This window comes from Anopheles funestus, chromosome 3RL, assembly GCF_943734845.2.
Source record: "Anopheles funestus chromosome 3RL, idAnoFuneDA-416_04, whole genome shotgun sequence".
Lineage (NCBI taxonomy): Eukaryota > Metazoa > Arthropoda > Insecta > Diptera > Culicidae > Anopheles > Anopheles funestus.
The window spans coordinates 27,545,245-27,559,931 of NC_064599.1; the positions used below are offsets into that span (position 1 = coordinate 27,545,245).

The following is a 14,687-nucleotide window of genomic DNA, read 5'->3' on the forward strand; positions in this document are numbered from 1 at the left end:
TGAGTATAGCTGTTCGTAAGGCCAAGAACTCTTAGCACTGAAAGGACGAAATCAAAATAAGCGGGAAAAGGATCTTTTATTTTTTTTATGGATGATTTTGAGGAAGATGTTTAGAAGCATTTTTGACCTCGTATGGGTAGAAGGACAATGGAGGAACCGCAGTAATTATGAGTTCTACGATGAGTTGTACGATGAAATCACTGTCGTGAAACGGACTCGCCAGACTTCGGTGGGTGGGTCATGTCATTCGAATGTCACCGGACAACTCAGCTCGTAAAGTCCTTTTAGATTGTTTACATGGACAGAGGAGGCGTGTTAGGCCACAATTGAGGTACTCTATGGATACTACCAGCGTTAACGTTTTAATGCGTTCTCATGCGTTCAATGCGTTGGTAAAATATATTTCGAATTTTTGAAAGGCAATGAAATTATTAGTCATTGTATGAAGGTGCATTTTATTATGTTTATCGGTTAGTCTAATGGCTTCTTCTCAACACGCACGACAAGTGTAGGATAATGTTTGTTATTTTAGTATTTGTTCAATTAGATTTTGTTTGGTGGCTAAATTTTGTCCATCGAATGTGGGTTCCAAAAATTGGGTTTCCTAGTAGAGTGAGTATAATTTGTAAATGGGTTTAATTTTCAATTTTTGTTTTCATTTTCTTTGAGCTCAACAATTTCGTAATCTCGGGTTTGCATCCATGTGCCCTGTTAATCAATGAGTGAGTGTTACGAATAACGGGTTTCAATTCGCTCGCTTCCAATTACTGTGTATAACCGAATTACCATATTGTGGTGAGACTCCTAAACACTAATCGAGGTAGGGTGGTGTGTGTTTTGTATTTTTTTGCAAAATCCAAGCTTTTGCATTGTTAGTTTACATCCATTTTGCTAATCATTAACTACAGCTCTAGCTCTACACCTTTTCCGTCCGCAGACATAATGCTGTTTTGTTCTGCTCTCAATGTTTCAGTCAATCTTTGTTTGCCCTACAATGAGCATAAGCAGCTCCTGAGGTGAACATATTCCTCCAAGTGAAAGGCTATGCAATGTATATTATTTCTATCATTTTATTTGCTGCAAAGCGTTCCATTCTTCAGAGACTGAAAAGGACATTTACGAATCATGCTGTTGAATTATTTGCTAATGCTCGGTGCAGGGATAGAACATTTGGTTCCTTGTGAAAGGACTGGGGGCCATTGGTTCTCGTGTGTGCTGATTCTTAGCTAGCTTAACATACAGTTTGGTTTGACAATAAATAACGTGCTTGTATTAGCTATGGCGTTTTAAATGCTTAGAATTTGATTCCACCCTGAACCTGTGCCATCAAGGTGGCAGATGCCTGCAGTTTCTTCGTTTCTTCCGGTGTGAGAATTTGTTTCACCACGTGGCTAACTCCATTACGGCCTAGTACGCATGGCAGCGAAAGGTAGACATCGTCAGTAATTCCATGTTCACCCTGTATGTAGGACAGATGTTAAAATGAGTATCATTTAATAGCTACAATTTATATACTTCTAGTCATGCAACTCACCTTAACCAGAGTGGAAACAGCGTGGACGTTGTACGTGTTACGCAGAATGGCAGAAGCCAACGATGCCACACTCAAACCAATCGCCCAGGAAGTGTAACCCTTCAGACGAATAACCTCGTAAGCACTGTTCACAACTTCATGATGCAATTCGCCCCACTTCTCCGTGTCCGCATCAGTACCGATGCTTGGGTTAATTTCGGCCAATCGAACACCGGCCACATTTACACCGGACCACACCGGTACACTGCTGTCACCGTGCTCACCGATAATCCAACCATGGCAGGACGTCGGAGCAACGCCCAACTTCTGCGACATCAGGAAGCGGAAGCGGGACGAGTCGAGGTTGGTGCCCGATCCGATGACACGGTTCTTTGGCAGACCGCTCAATTTCCACGCCACGTAAGTGAGAATATCGACCGGGTTAGACACAACCAGCAGGATACAGTCCGGGCTTTGGGCAACCAGCTTGGGAATGATGCCCTTCAGGATGTCGGTGTTACGCTGGACGAGATCCAACCGACTTTCTCCCTCCTTCTGGCGCACACCAGCCGTAATTATGATCAACCGTGATCCAGCTGATACAGAGAAATCTGCAAATAAAAATTAATATATCGCGTTACTTGTTTTTTTTTTTGTTTACAAATTTAGCATCATAAACAATTGCTGATCTTCTGATTACGCAAAGAACAAAGTGAACAGAAGGCGCTTACATTTGAAAAGTTTACAAACGCCATCTAGATGTGAGAGTTGGTAGTATGACGTTCGTTTGTGAGAAAACATGAGTAGCGTGAGAGAAATTACCTCTCTATATCTCACAGTGAGATTCATCTCACTTATTATTTTTGGCGCAAAGAGCGTTTAGATGAAATGCTCTCGTAAATAATAGGGAAACAAAACATTCAAGAAACATTGTAAAAAAGCTTGAATAAAAAGAAATATTCAATAAAATAAAAAAAAATAGTCTTCAATAAAATAAATCTCGTAATTTTACGAAATTATCAACAAATACGTGGTAAAGAAAAAAAAAACCACGCATCATCTATAAACAGGATTTAAAAAAAATCTATTTTTATCCCTGATATTAGTCTGTTTCAACACTTATAAACAAACCGGAAGATGATTAATCTTGATGGTGCTACAATAATCACTCTAATGAGGCGTCCAGTTTGCGCTTACTTTGCAATGGACTTTGTTATGTTTGTCCAGTGATGCATGTGGAAGTTACTGTAAGCTAGAAGCAACCTATTAAAACGTTTAATGAAAGTGTTTTGTTGTTAGTCCGATAGACACAATCGGCGGGACGATTTGCGGCCTTTTTTTCAAGCAATAATAAAGAAATATGACACACAGATAAGAACACTTTAAGCTACGAGCAAGTAATGTACCGAAGAAGGGTAGCTAACAGAGGTGAATGATAATGGGTAAAGGGGTGTTGGTTGGGGATCGGTTTTCTTCTTTCAAAAAGCTAATCGCTAAAACGAGCCCGAATTATTTAGCAAAAAACGTTATCTGGTGCCGCTCAATTTACGAGCGATGATCTTGTAGTAATACAGTTGCAAATAAGAACTTTATCGATGGACTAAAAATGGCGTACAAGCGTGGTTTAAACATGACAGAAGCATGTTTCATTCCTCATTTGTTTTAATAGTTAGAATTAGTTATCTTAACTCTCCGCTGTAATCAAGTTACGTGGCTGGTGTGTTTGATGAAGCTTTAATTAAATTACAAACACTCCACCTTCTTCTATCGCTTCAGTTCAAGCTGAAATGAAGCTTTATCGTTCCGTTGTCTGGAGGGCATTGCACTTACTTTCCCCTAGTTGCATTGCTAAACTGCACCTTTCTGCAGCGTATTCTACCGTCCCACTTTAGTAGACAGTTGCAATTGATGCATCCTCCATACCTCAGAATAATAAAGACGAAGGCAAAGCAACTTCGACTGGCCAAGACAAAGTACACTTGAGAGGTCAAACTGAAGTCAGTGTTTTTGTATCGAACGTGTGTAGGGGCATGCGCCATGGTGTGTTTCACCCTGTACGCTGAACACGATGGGAAGGAAACATCTTTTATTTTTGGCTGGTGCAATTTCTTTTATACTTTCATCCCGTGCATTATAATACATGCGTGTATGTGTTCAAACTGAACTGTCCTAATAACGGATACGTTTGTTTTGGGGTAATTGAAAAAACAAAAAAAGCGAACCGCAAGTCTACAGCAGCACTCAGCACTTTCGCTTTCGTTCGTGTTATTTTCCCCTGATGGAAATTTACAGAGGGACACAAATTTAGGGCAGTAAGGTTTAATGCCGAAAGAGCGGCAACCAAACAAATATTGCCGAATATTTGCTCTCTCTCGCTCAATTTATCTAACGGTCGCTCACAGACAGTGTTTTAAATTGATCACCCCAACAGTGAAGATGGCAATGTCCGAATGATAGTAAAAGTGTTCTTGAAATGTCATTCAGCCGGACGGGCAGGTCTGGAATGATCCATACTGGCCACGACACCACCACGGCGAAGACACTCTCGTTCCGTTCCAAACTTACCGGTGCCTGCGTTGATGTGAGCATTCTTCATGAATGCCGAACCATGCTGCAGATCCAACATTTCACCCTGCAGCTTGTCCGCGTTGACGTCAATGAGGGCTACCTCGCTGGACACATTCTGTTGGAAATTAGGCAAACGGAAGGCAAAGTTTGTTGGAGGCAAATCGTTTCATTCGTGGCATTCCATTGCACTTGAACTTGTTCGGCTGGGATGGGAACATACCTGGGTCAGAATACTGAATGCACAGGCCATACCGACCTGACCGATACCGACCACGGTGACCTTGTTGCCAGACGAGGTCATCGGTTCGGCAATCTGGGTAAGCAGCTTATCTTTTAGTTCAGACATTTTTAATTGAAAAACTTTCTATTCTGTGGAGATGGAACCGATGCAGAGAATTAAACCACTTTACAATAAGCACACTAAATGCTGGAAAGCACTGAACAGCACGAGAACTCACTTTGGAAAATTAACGGCTATTTATCCGTCCGTAACTTGCGGAATGTCTCGCCGGAAAAAAAACTCGCGGGAGTCAGCGTTGTCGCGTGTGTACCGTGATGCGGCTAGCGATGGAATATTTGTACTGACCTCGGTACGATCCACCGATATCCGAAACCGAGAGTGCGTCGTGGTCGGTACGGCATTTTTGAAGGTGACCTTTGGTATCGGTGTTGATTCTCGTTTCTCCCTTACCGCGCTTTTTCATCGTTCTCTTGCCAGATGAAGATACGCGCGCAGTACGTACAGAAACGAGCGCGTTGGACAAGTGAGCAAATGGAGGGTTTGCTTCCTTTTCACGCACAGCACTCACCGGGCCGGTTAGGGGCACACCCGGCGAGAGCGAGTGAATACGGTCTGTGTGTGTGTGTGTGTTTTTTGTTTGTTTGATGATGATGAAATCGATGGAACCTAGCTGATGTAGCTGGTGCGTGATGGTGCGTCAGCTGTTCGGGAGCTGTTTGTGGCGGGCTATGGGCGGGAGTTTTGTTTTTGGTATTGGTACTAGCTCACCACGTGGTTTTGATTGCCAATTTTAGAACTTTATTTATACTGTGAGAATATCATAAAAAAATTAATAGGAAATTAAACTATGCAACTAAAAGCAACAGGTAAACCCTGCTCTTGTTAAAGATAAGGAAATGCCGGTAAGCACACCCGCACTCGAATGGTTGTAAATGAGGGTGTTTAACTGTGTAAAAAAAAAATTACGAAGAGCTTTTTAATACTTATTCAAAGCTGTTTGTATACTCTTCCATGTAAAATTGATACGTGATTCATCATACACGATCGTACTCGATTCACATTTCTAAACCAAGCAGGCGAGAGAACGGACTGGACGCACGAGTCAATGCATGATGCAATGGTGCACTGGAACGCAGCAATACACATGTGCAATGGTCAACGCAATTTGTGAAATACACACGCACACGAGTCGCTCGCAGGAATAGGCAATGCTTATGAATGAACCATTTTCCCAGCTGCACTTGAACATCTGCCAAAGATCGTAGACGGAGCGGCAATAGATGCAATACGGCAGTGGAGATAGCATGGATGCAGTTTTGTTTCATGCGACTGCATTCTTTACGCGCCCGTTGCTACTTTCAATGTCACTGCCGTGGAAGATGTAAGGCACGCGACATTTTGCACGTACTACTTTGCACTAGTATGATAGAAAAAAAGTGAAAGGGTAAGTGCAGTAATAATATGTATATTTATAAAGTAAATTTGTTTTCAGAGTTATAATTCGTTTTAGATAATTATTCGAGAACAAAGATCAAATGAGTGTATATGGTAGAAATGGTGAAAATTTATGTTTTTAAGTTAAGCAATACATAGAAGATTTTTTATTAAAATAAAAACATTTCGCTAGTGACTGTAAATCGCGAAGTAGTAAAAACATAAAAAACACGATAAATAAAGTGATTCTTTGTGTATTAAACGTAAAAAAAATGAATAAGTTTTTTTTAAATTGCAACAATCGTAATATGTGTCCATGTATTATACAAACATTACTTTTATATACTACACTTTGCAATGCAAAACCAACACATACCGTTAAATGGGTCTTCGTATAACTAATAAATTGAAAATACTGAAAATTATATGCTAAACATTTCTTTTGATACAGTTTCTAAAAACAATTTCATTTTTTGATAATTAAAACCGAAATACATGGAAGTTGGAATAAGAAAAAAAATATTTGCCACACACAATTGTGCTAAAAACCCCTGCCCAACGTGCTATACAGTGTGTTCCAAACGTTTTGCAAATAAACATGTTTCATGTTACTTTTTTGTAAATGGTTCGTCTTTACGACTGAAAAAAATGTTTCTGAAGATCTAAATTATCCTTTTTAATCTGAATGCATGTTAAAAATTCTGGTAAATTTGCTTATTAACTTAGTTAAATTAATTAGAAATCGAGGCTGTTTTGAAATATTGTTTTGATATCGTATTGAATTAAATTCGTTATTAGTTAATAAAGCAGATCGTTACCTGTAAAGATTTTATAACATTTTTTTGTAAAAATTGTTCCTTCAAATATATTTATTTATTTATTTATATTCCAAGATAATGATGATGAAATATAACTTACACTCAAATTGAACAAACTATTCAAGTACTATGGACGTGAATGTGAGTGAATAATTGTTAAACATGGAAGTGGTATCAATTAAAGAACTTTGATTATTTTTTTTCTTTAATGAATTTCTATCTAAATTCCTGAAATATTTATGTTTTTTTTTCATTCAAAAAATAATAAATTCATGACAAGAACAATATTTTATGTTCTGTTACTGTTTTAAAATTGTTCAATCATAAAAAAGGAAGAAATTTACCTCTTGCAAAATATATTGCTCCATCCATGCGATTTATATGACAGAACTTTTCATCGATGCGCATTGACCATTCGATCTTTGTTCGATATTTTCATCCTGTTCGTTTACGTTGAAGTACTATTTGTTTTCTGAATTAATAATTTCCTTGCCATCTTTTGTATTTAAACACCATCTGGCTGCGGTATCTAGTCGATGCTGGATTTTTGAGGTTTCACATTCGTTTCCGTTTCGATAACATATTGGCAGCGATATGTGATGTAGGAAATGTATGGCTTTTAGTTCACGTTAAATACATACATTGCGGTAAGCAAAAAAAAAAATATTCTGCTCAGTTTATTTCCTCTTTATTCGCGAACCTGGTACAGTTGGTAATTGATAGTAATTTAAAATTTATCATTCTTGAAATTATTTTATATGTTTGAAATAATTAAAAGCAAATGAAACAAAAAAATTGTTGAAAATTGTTAAAGCAAATGAAGAAAAAGATTTAGCATTTTCCACACACGATAGAAGAAGTCAGGTGCATAAGAAAGGAGGAATTATGTATGGCTTTAAACAAGACGGATGAGCCCCGAATGCCACACTTCTCGCAGGGGTTCATATTTAAAAACACATAAAAAGAAGGATGACTAAACTAACGCGCTCGAGACCGATTATCTTAAAGCAGATCCGCAAGCTCGAAACTATACGGCTGAAGAATAAAACCGTATCCCGCCATCGGTAACAGTGATGAAACGAGTGAACAACTGTTTAAGTTTCGCTTCGTAAGCTTCACACTCGCCGTTCGAAATGGCCATCCAATTCCATCAAATTGTTTCGTGCGATGATTAGATAATGTTGCATCGTGTGATGCTCCAGTTTATTGATGTACGGTTTCCACCCCTTTAGAACCGTCGGTCAAAACAATCTTCTTTACACTCGAAAAAGAATCTTCTCTGATTAAAGTTTCCTCGGTTAGTGTTTTCTTTGGTCCATTTTTTGGAGCAAAATGTGGAAAACATTGCTTGATTTTCAACAGCAAAATACACGATTGTTTTAAGCGTCCGAGCTGCACCGACTGAGCGCAGTTTAAATATCTTAATTTATACAAACCACGGGAACGACTTGACGAATCGTGGCCAAACGCGACGAAAGATATTCGCGAATTGTTTAACTGAAGGAGAATATACACAAAGAAAAACTGGATAAACTGACTGTAAAGAAGGTTTGGTGAAGCAAAACCGAAAACATCAATGAAGTAAGGAAGGTTTAAAGAACTTTCAGGTACGATTCGCTTGAAGCAAATATTAACAAAAAAAAAACTAACTAAAGGACATACTGGGAAACAGGAAATGGTCATGGAATAGCAGGCGTATAAATGGTCAAAATATAATAAAAGTTAAATAAAGTTGAAAGTAATTTTGAAAAGATTATCACTGATGTCTTTTATAAGAAAAATAAACAGAGTTAACAAAGAAATCGAAAAGGGAAAATCCCTTTAAGATAACCCTATTTTAGTACAAAATATTATTTATATAAAAACTACATATTTTATAGCATTTTGATGACCACTTTATCCAAGCTCGAAGATTAGTGACGTTGTGTGTAAAATTGCTGCTAACAGATCCGAAAAAGAGGAAAAGGTAGGAAGTAATAATGTTTACCTGAGCGCTGATCTACCCGATGGCTTGGAACAATTTAATTTCGCATTTCACAAGTTGTAGCGGATGACGATCAAGTGATCTCTTCTTCCATTCCTTTCCCATAGATGATGCCCACGATGGGGAACAGTGCGCCTCACGGGCGTTAAGCAAGTGTTATCTTTGAAGCCTCCATTTTTTGTTGTTCTTTAAGGAATCGCCTGATCTGCTGCGATCTCTGCAGAGATCTTTCACGGATGATTATGTGTTCCTTTTGCTGGTAGTTTACCAGAAGAAAAAGAAAAACCTTGATGAGCCACAGATAGGTTGAACAGTCGGAAATTTGATAAAGATCTTGCCGTGTATGTTTGCTTGTTTTATCCGTTGTAAAAAATCTTTTTTTTTCTCCTGCGATAAAAGGCTTGAAGCAAGCACGAATAAGTGTAGTAAGTCTGCGCTTCGATGCCAATGTGCATACGTCTGTGAGTGGTACAGAAGCTGGCATCGTTTATTAAGTTTCGGGCCGAATGTCCGTGGCTGAGTGTGAGTCTGTTGAGCTGCAAGCTGTGATTAAAACAGTCGTACATTCTGGTGTGACAGGAAGGCGGTGCTGAAGAACTACAACGTTTGCTTTCCACCATGTCGTTACATTGGAAATGTGTGTTTTAACAAATATCGGATACATGCGCTTGAGCTTCTCGTTGAATTCATTAGAGGGATAATGTATGCCTCGAAAAAAAAATCAATTTCCCAAACTATGTTTAGTTAGAGGTGCAATGTATTAACTAAGTATTGAAATCAATATTTTGGTAACATTCGAGAATTGGGCAAAAATTAATGTAAATGATGATGATGAGCTCCCACGTTGTAGTACATAATTGCTCCTAAGATTTGGAAAGCTCCTGACACCTGTACATACCTAGATCACTTACAGTTCACATTTATAGCAAGAATTAGAACATTCGATTATTAGTCAATTAGTCGATTAGTCGATTATTACATATAGATCTAGAGGAATTACTAGGATTGTAAATCGGACAGAGGTTCGATTTAAGAAAAGTTTGTTTTATAAAGATCTGTAAAGTATCTTTCAATTATTCAAATATTTTAAAGCTGAGTTTGTACAAGAGTTTTTTTTTACACTTATGTTGTATTACTATTTTCGTATCTTGATAATGAAATCAATTATATGAGTCAAAAGTTAAACAATTCTATCTTAATTTAATTTTATTGTAATTAAACATTATACTAGCTGTCTTTTTGGGTTTGACACTTCATATGATTTATTTTTGTTGTCCTATAAAATGTGCACTAAACAATAATATATGGATCTTTAGTACAAGATATCAATACCTCGCTGTTATACAGATCTCAGTCAATTTTACCCACAAAAGTGACTTTATTTCATGGTGAAGAAAAACTTGTTAGACAGCATTACATATAGTGCCGTAACCGTATATGCTGCGAAGCATAGTAAGAAAGTTCTGCAAAGCAGACAGGCAATGTCTTCCTGATTGTAAGTAGAAAGGATCATACGCCAGTCAAGTACGGTAGCAAAACTGGCGCATTTTCACTAATTAGCTGCTATGCTGTTCATTTTCATTAGAGCAAAATGCAAACGAATCCTGTCGGACCCGAACATCTCATCATGGTTGCAATATGAAGCATAGTGCATATTAATTATTCCACCCTATATCACAATGTTAATTGAAGTTATTTTTAAAAAGAGGGTATAACTAATTATTTTGCTCTCAACACTAGTGCTGATTTGAGTAAGTACTGTGTCTTCCATAAAAGCTATTCACGGAAGTTACAATAACATGCTTTTTAAAATACATCTTATTGTAATTGTAATTTTCGTCAAGTAAGTGGAGCTGTACTAAAACTATAAGAATTTGCACTAAAACTGCAAAAAGTTGAAAAATTCAACGGAATTCTTGTATGCAAAGTAGGACATTACGAATAGTTCATTCGAATCAAGGGATGCTTATGTGTTAACGATTCTAACTACGATTAACAATCGATCCTCCATGTAGATTAGTGGTGTGTGTCTGTGTATGTGCCCGCTATTAAATATATAATCTATCAATCACTCACTACACCAGAACGCCTCATGACCTCAATCGGGCTGGCGAGAGTGATGGAACATGAAGAATGAAAGAAAAAAATGGTCGACGCGATAACACACACCCGGATCGGTTTTAGGCAGGAAGTGTGTGCGGTTTTTGTGTTTCACAGTTCAGTTATTATTAACTGCAAACGACATCGAAGGGCACACCACCGGCCGTGTACGTCGCTCCGTTGTTTCGCGTCCTTTTTTTTTCGCATGGATGCATTCGTAAGACAAAAGGGAAAGGATTTCGGTAAGGTTAAACAAAGGCGGCAAAATGCAGCCTTCCTAAGCACAATTATATTCCCAGCACAGACGGGCGATGCACAGGGCCAGGCTTTGCATTGGAACAGGTTGAGAGTAAACTTTTTTTTTTTTGCTTCTGTTTTTTCCACATTTTTAAAAGCATCAGGCGACGTCAGCGGACCCCTGCTTCAATACCGTGTTTTGCATGCCCTACAATGGTTGGCAGAGAAGATGGCTGACAGCAAAGAATGGAAAAAAAGGGAGTAAAGCATGCTGGCGACATGTTTTCACTCCTATGGTGATTTTACAGTTCCAAAGGGGGAGGGGGGGTATTGTTTACGGGAGGGCATATATATATATTTTGTTGTTGTTGTTGTTGTTGCTGTTTGCATTTTTCTCACTACACTTCGACACGTACAAGTGTCTTGAGTACATGGCCAAGGTTTCGCCGTCTGCATCTGGTGTATCGAATATCAGCCAGGCGGGATTAACGTTGCAGAACTTCACCAAAACGTACTGATATGGATATCAACCTCCATTAATGTGTGTATATGCGTTAAATTATAACAAATAACGACTAAAAAAATTGTATTTCAAAAAGAAGATGAATAAGAGGTTGAGATATTAAAGGTATTTCAGAAATTATAAACCCATAAGGGTATTCCTCAATAAAGTAATGAAGTCCTCAATAATCTTCATTTGTTGAGGTGTTTAAGGCTAAAATTATAGAATTCAATTCAATTTGTTGACGATTTTAGGTGGAAAATTAATGTTAGGTTTATTATAGATTTTATGTTTGTTTTGTAATTAGTAACAATCTATGCCTTCTACTATGCCTCAAGGCTCTACGACATCGACACACACACACACCGCAACTCATCAACTTTACCACTTTTGGTATGGTGTGAACTGTTGGTCTCCTGCCTTATAATGCATTTGGTTGGCGAAACAAAAAAAAATCCTTCCCCTGTCCCAGGTTTGATCAGGGGGGAGTGGCGGACCACATTGCTCGGGTTCGATTTTCGCTCCATAACAACCATCCCCGTTCCATACGGCAAACGTTCTGCTCCACTTTTTTCCCCCCTTTTGGTTTTTGCTTTTAATCGTGACCAAGAAGGATCGCGCGGTGACGCGTCAGTAGACAAATAAGCTTGTCACTTCGTATAAGTGCAATGAAATCTACACCATTTGCTGAAGGGGAGATTGTCCACAATTTTTTTTGCTCTTGGTGTGTTTTTGCTGCATACATCCATAACTACTGCGAAAAAGGGGGTGAAGGCGGTTTACCCATACACACTTACTGATGAAGCGTGACAATAGCTGCTTTAAAGGCAGGGTTTTTGATGTCTGGAATGAAATTCGGGACCCAGTGGAAGTGGAACCTGGCCAAAAGGAAAAACGGATGTCGGATGCCAAGGATGTATCGAAGAAGCACTTGGGCACGTTTTCCGGTGTCGTTTTGTTTTTCCTTGCTTTTTCTTTTTTTGTTTTTGGTACTGCAGTGACGTGGATTTCTTCCCACGTCAAAAGGGGAGAAAAGGGTGGAATGGAGGTGGCAAGTAGCGGGTTGTGCAATTGTCCTCGCTGGGAATTTGGTGTAGTGACATGGAAAATTTAGTCATCAAACATCGGAACCGTAGGGTTGTCGGTTTTATTTCTCTTGTTGTGATGATTAACATTTGAGCATTGAAATGTGTCGTAAGGGTTTTGGTTGATATTGTTAGGGTTGAAGATAATAAGATTTTAAGTGTGATTGAATATAGAAATTGATTTGCAAATGATTTCACAAACGCTAAAATAATAAAATGGAGATAAAGAGTGAGATTCCTTTTATCCGGATTTAGTATGCATTATCCCTGTTCTTTGGCTAGATAATTGAAGAACACGGATAAAAGATTGTTTAAAGTAAACTACAACAGTTTACATCGATTTTTAAACTGATCTGTCAAATTGTGCTTCTAACTGTCAGTTTCGAGTAGCCCGTATAAACCGACATCCGGATAAACGGGGTAGCACTAAAGTACTAATGAACATTCCATGCGTATGTTCACCATCCCTTATTGGCTATCGGGCGAGAATACTGAAACATAGTGAGTGGAATAATATATTGCTATCGATTTAAGTAACTCCAATTACCATCTTTTACATTTGTCCCGATCCACTGATTGATAGAATCATTAACTGTCGAGAAGCTGAAACAGCAGCTATAAAACGATCGCATGTTGATCGCATGAGGGTACCGTAACAAGATTGTGAATCAATCGACCATTGAGTGAGGTGGAGAAAGAATAAAAAGATCCAAGCAAATAAAAAAAAAACTCCTATAAACCGGTACATTTGAAGCCGTACGCGTTCCGGACGAAAGTCTCGAAATTCTCGGGACTTGTTTTGGTGAAGCTTCGGGAGGGCTAAAAAGTCAACTGCCGTTGGCTAGCCGTACAAACGGTGAGAGACATTCCAATCCAACGTACAAAACCAACGTGTGGTTTACGGTGTGCTGATAGTATAATTTTCACATTCCCAAAAAAACACGGAACAGGTTAAAAATTGCACACTTACGCCAAAACTTTCCTATTTGTTTGCTCAAAATTTCGTTGTTGCGTACGGCACACACACTCCAGTGTTTTTTTGTTAATTCCAGTCGGGTCGGTTTCTTTACGCTGCATCTCGTGAATCTATTTCCCCTTGGTGCAAATGTTTTTTTCCCTAGTTGTTTTCACTTACCTTCCCTTCTTGCTTTCACACTGTTGGCAAAAGTGCAGCCGAACGTGTGAAGGATAGAGATACAAACAATAAGGAAGGTTCGTTCTAATTGAGAGAGGGTTGCCGAGCAAAAGGGTTTAGGAGAGACAACACAGAAAAAATGGTTATGCGAATGCAAAGAAGAGAGATTGTTGGTTAGAAGAAAAAAAATGGAGGTGAATAAGGAAGGTGCTCAGTCTCAAACCGTTCAACCCCCCAGAGTGGAACGAAGGGGCGTTGATGGGTTTTTGAACGGTGGAGAAGGTTGGTTTGGGAACAATCCGGTCTTGGATCGTTCGTGTAAAATGCGCACGGTGAGAATTGTGAGAACAGATCAATAGGACAATATTGAAGTACTACAAAAAAAAAAATACAATTAGCACCGGACCGTTTCTCTGTTTAACATTGTTTCACCAACAACTTTAAGTATATTTTCCACAATCAAGCTTTAGTACTTTTCCTCTACTAAATATTTCGTGTACTAATTTTTTTTTCTATCTTTAGAAAATTTAATGCTCTTTAGAAATATACTAAATAGTACTAAAATTCATTACGTCTCGGTAATTCTATATACGTAAACAAAAAAGAATTATGTAAAAGAGAGTTGGAAAAGTAAAATATAATTCCTTTCACCGATTTTAATGACATGTTTACACATTAAAAAACGGGAAAGAATATAAATTAACAATTTGAACATGTTTAGTGAGTAAAAAAAAATAGATTACTTTACCATATCTACCATTCCGGTAAACAAATATGAACTTCATTTCGAACGAAGGATCCTGGTCACGGCATCAAAATTGTTAAACATATTCCGCTGAGTGTAAACTTTCGACCCATAGTGCCGAGGTAGGCTTCAGGACATTTTTTGCACAATAACCACGCATGGGTGTGCAATAAAAAGAGAGAGAGAGAGAGAGAGATAGAGAGAGGGTAAGTGCGAGCAGGAGCAAAGCATCAAAATCAACCTGGTGGGTCATGATGGCGGTGAGCATATTGCCGGGTGGTTTGATGGGTGACGACGAGCCGGTGAAGGTAGCCGTGCTAGTAAA

General features: G+C 38.5%; 1 protein-coding gene across 2 annotated transcripts; it reads right to left on the bottom strand.

Annotated features, from left to right (window-relative positions):
- Window positions 1-428: 428 nt before the first annotated feature.
- LOC125772317 (L-lactate dehydrogenase) lies at window positions 429-4,852 on the bottom strand. Of its 2 annotated transcripts, XM_049443888.1 has the most exons (5): window positions 4,540-4,852; window positions 4,302-4,450; window positions 4,079-4,196; window positions 1,535-2,124; window positions 429-1,459 (listed from the first exon to the last, which is right to left on the bottom strand). In XM_049443888.1, exons 2-5 carry the CDS (start codon window positions 4,425-4,427, stop codon window positions 1,295-1,297), a joined length of 999 nt encoding a protein of 332 aa, XP_049299845.1. In that variant the 5' UTR covers window positions 4,428-4,450; window positions 4,540-4,852; the 3' UTR covers window positions 429-1,294. The 2 variants fall into 2 exon arrangements, with proteins under 2 accessions (XP_049299845.1, XP_049299846.1); XM_049443889.1 differs by having other exon boundaries at window positions 4,302-4,852.
- Between the last annotated feature and the right edge of the window lie 9,835 nt (window positions 4,853-14,687).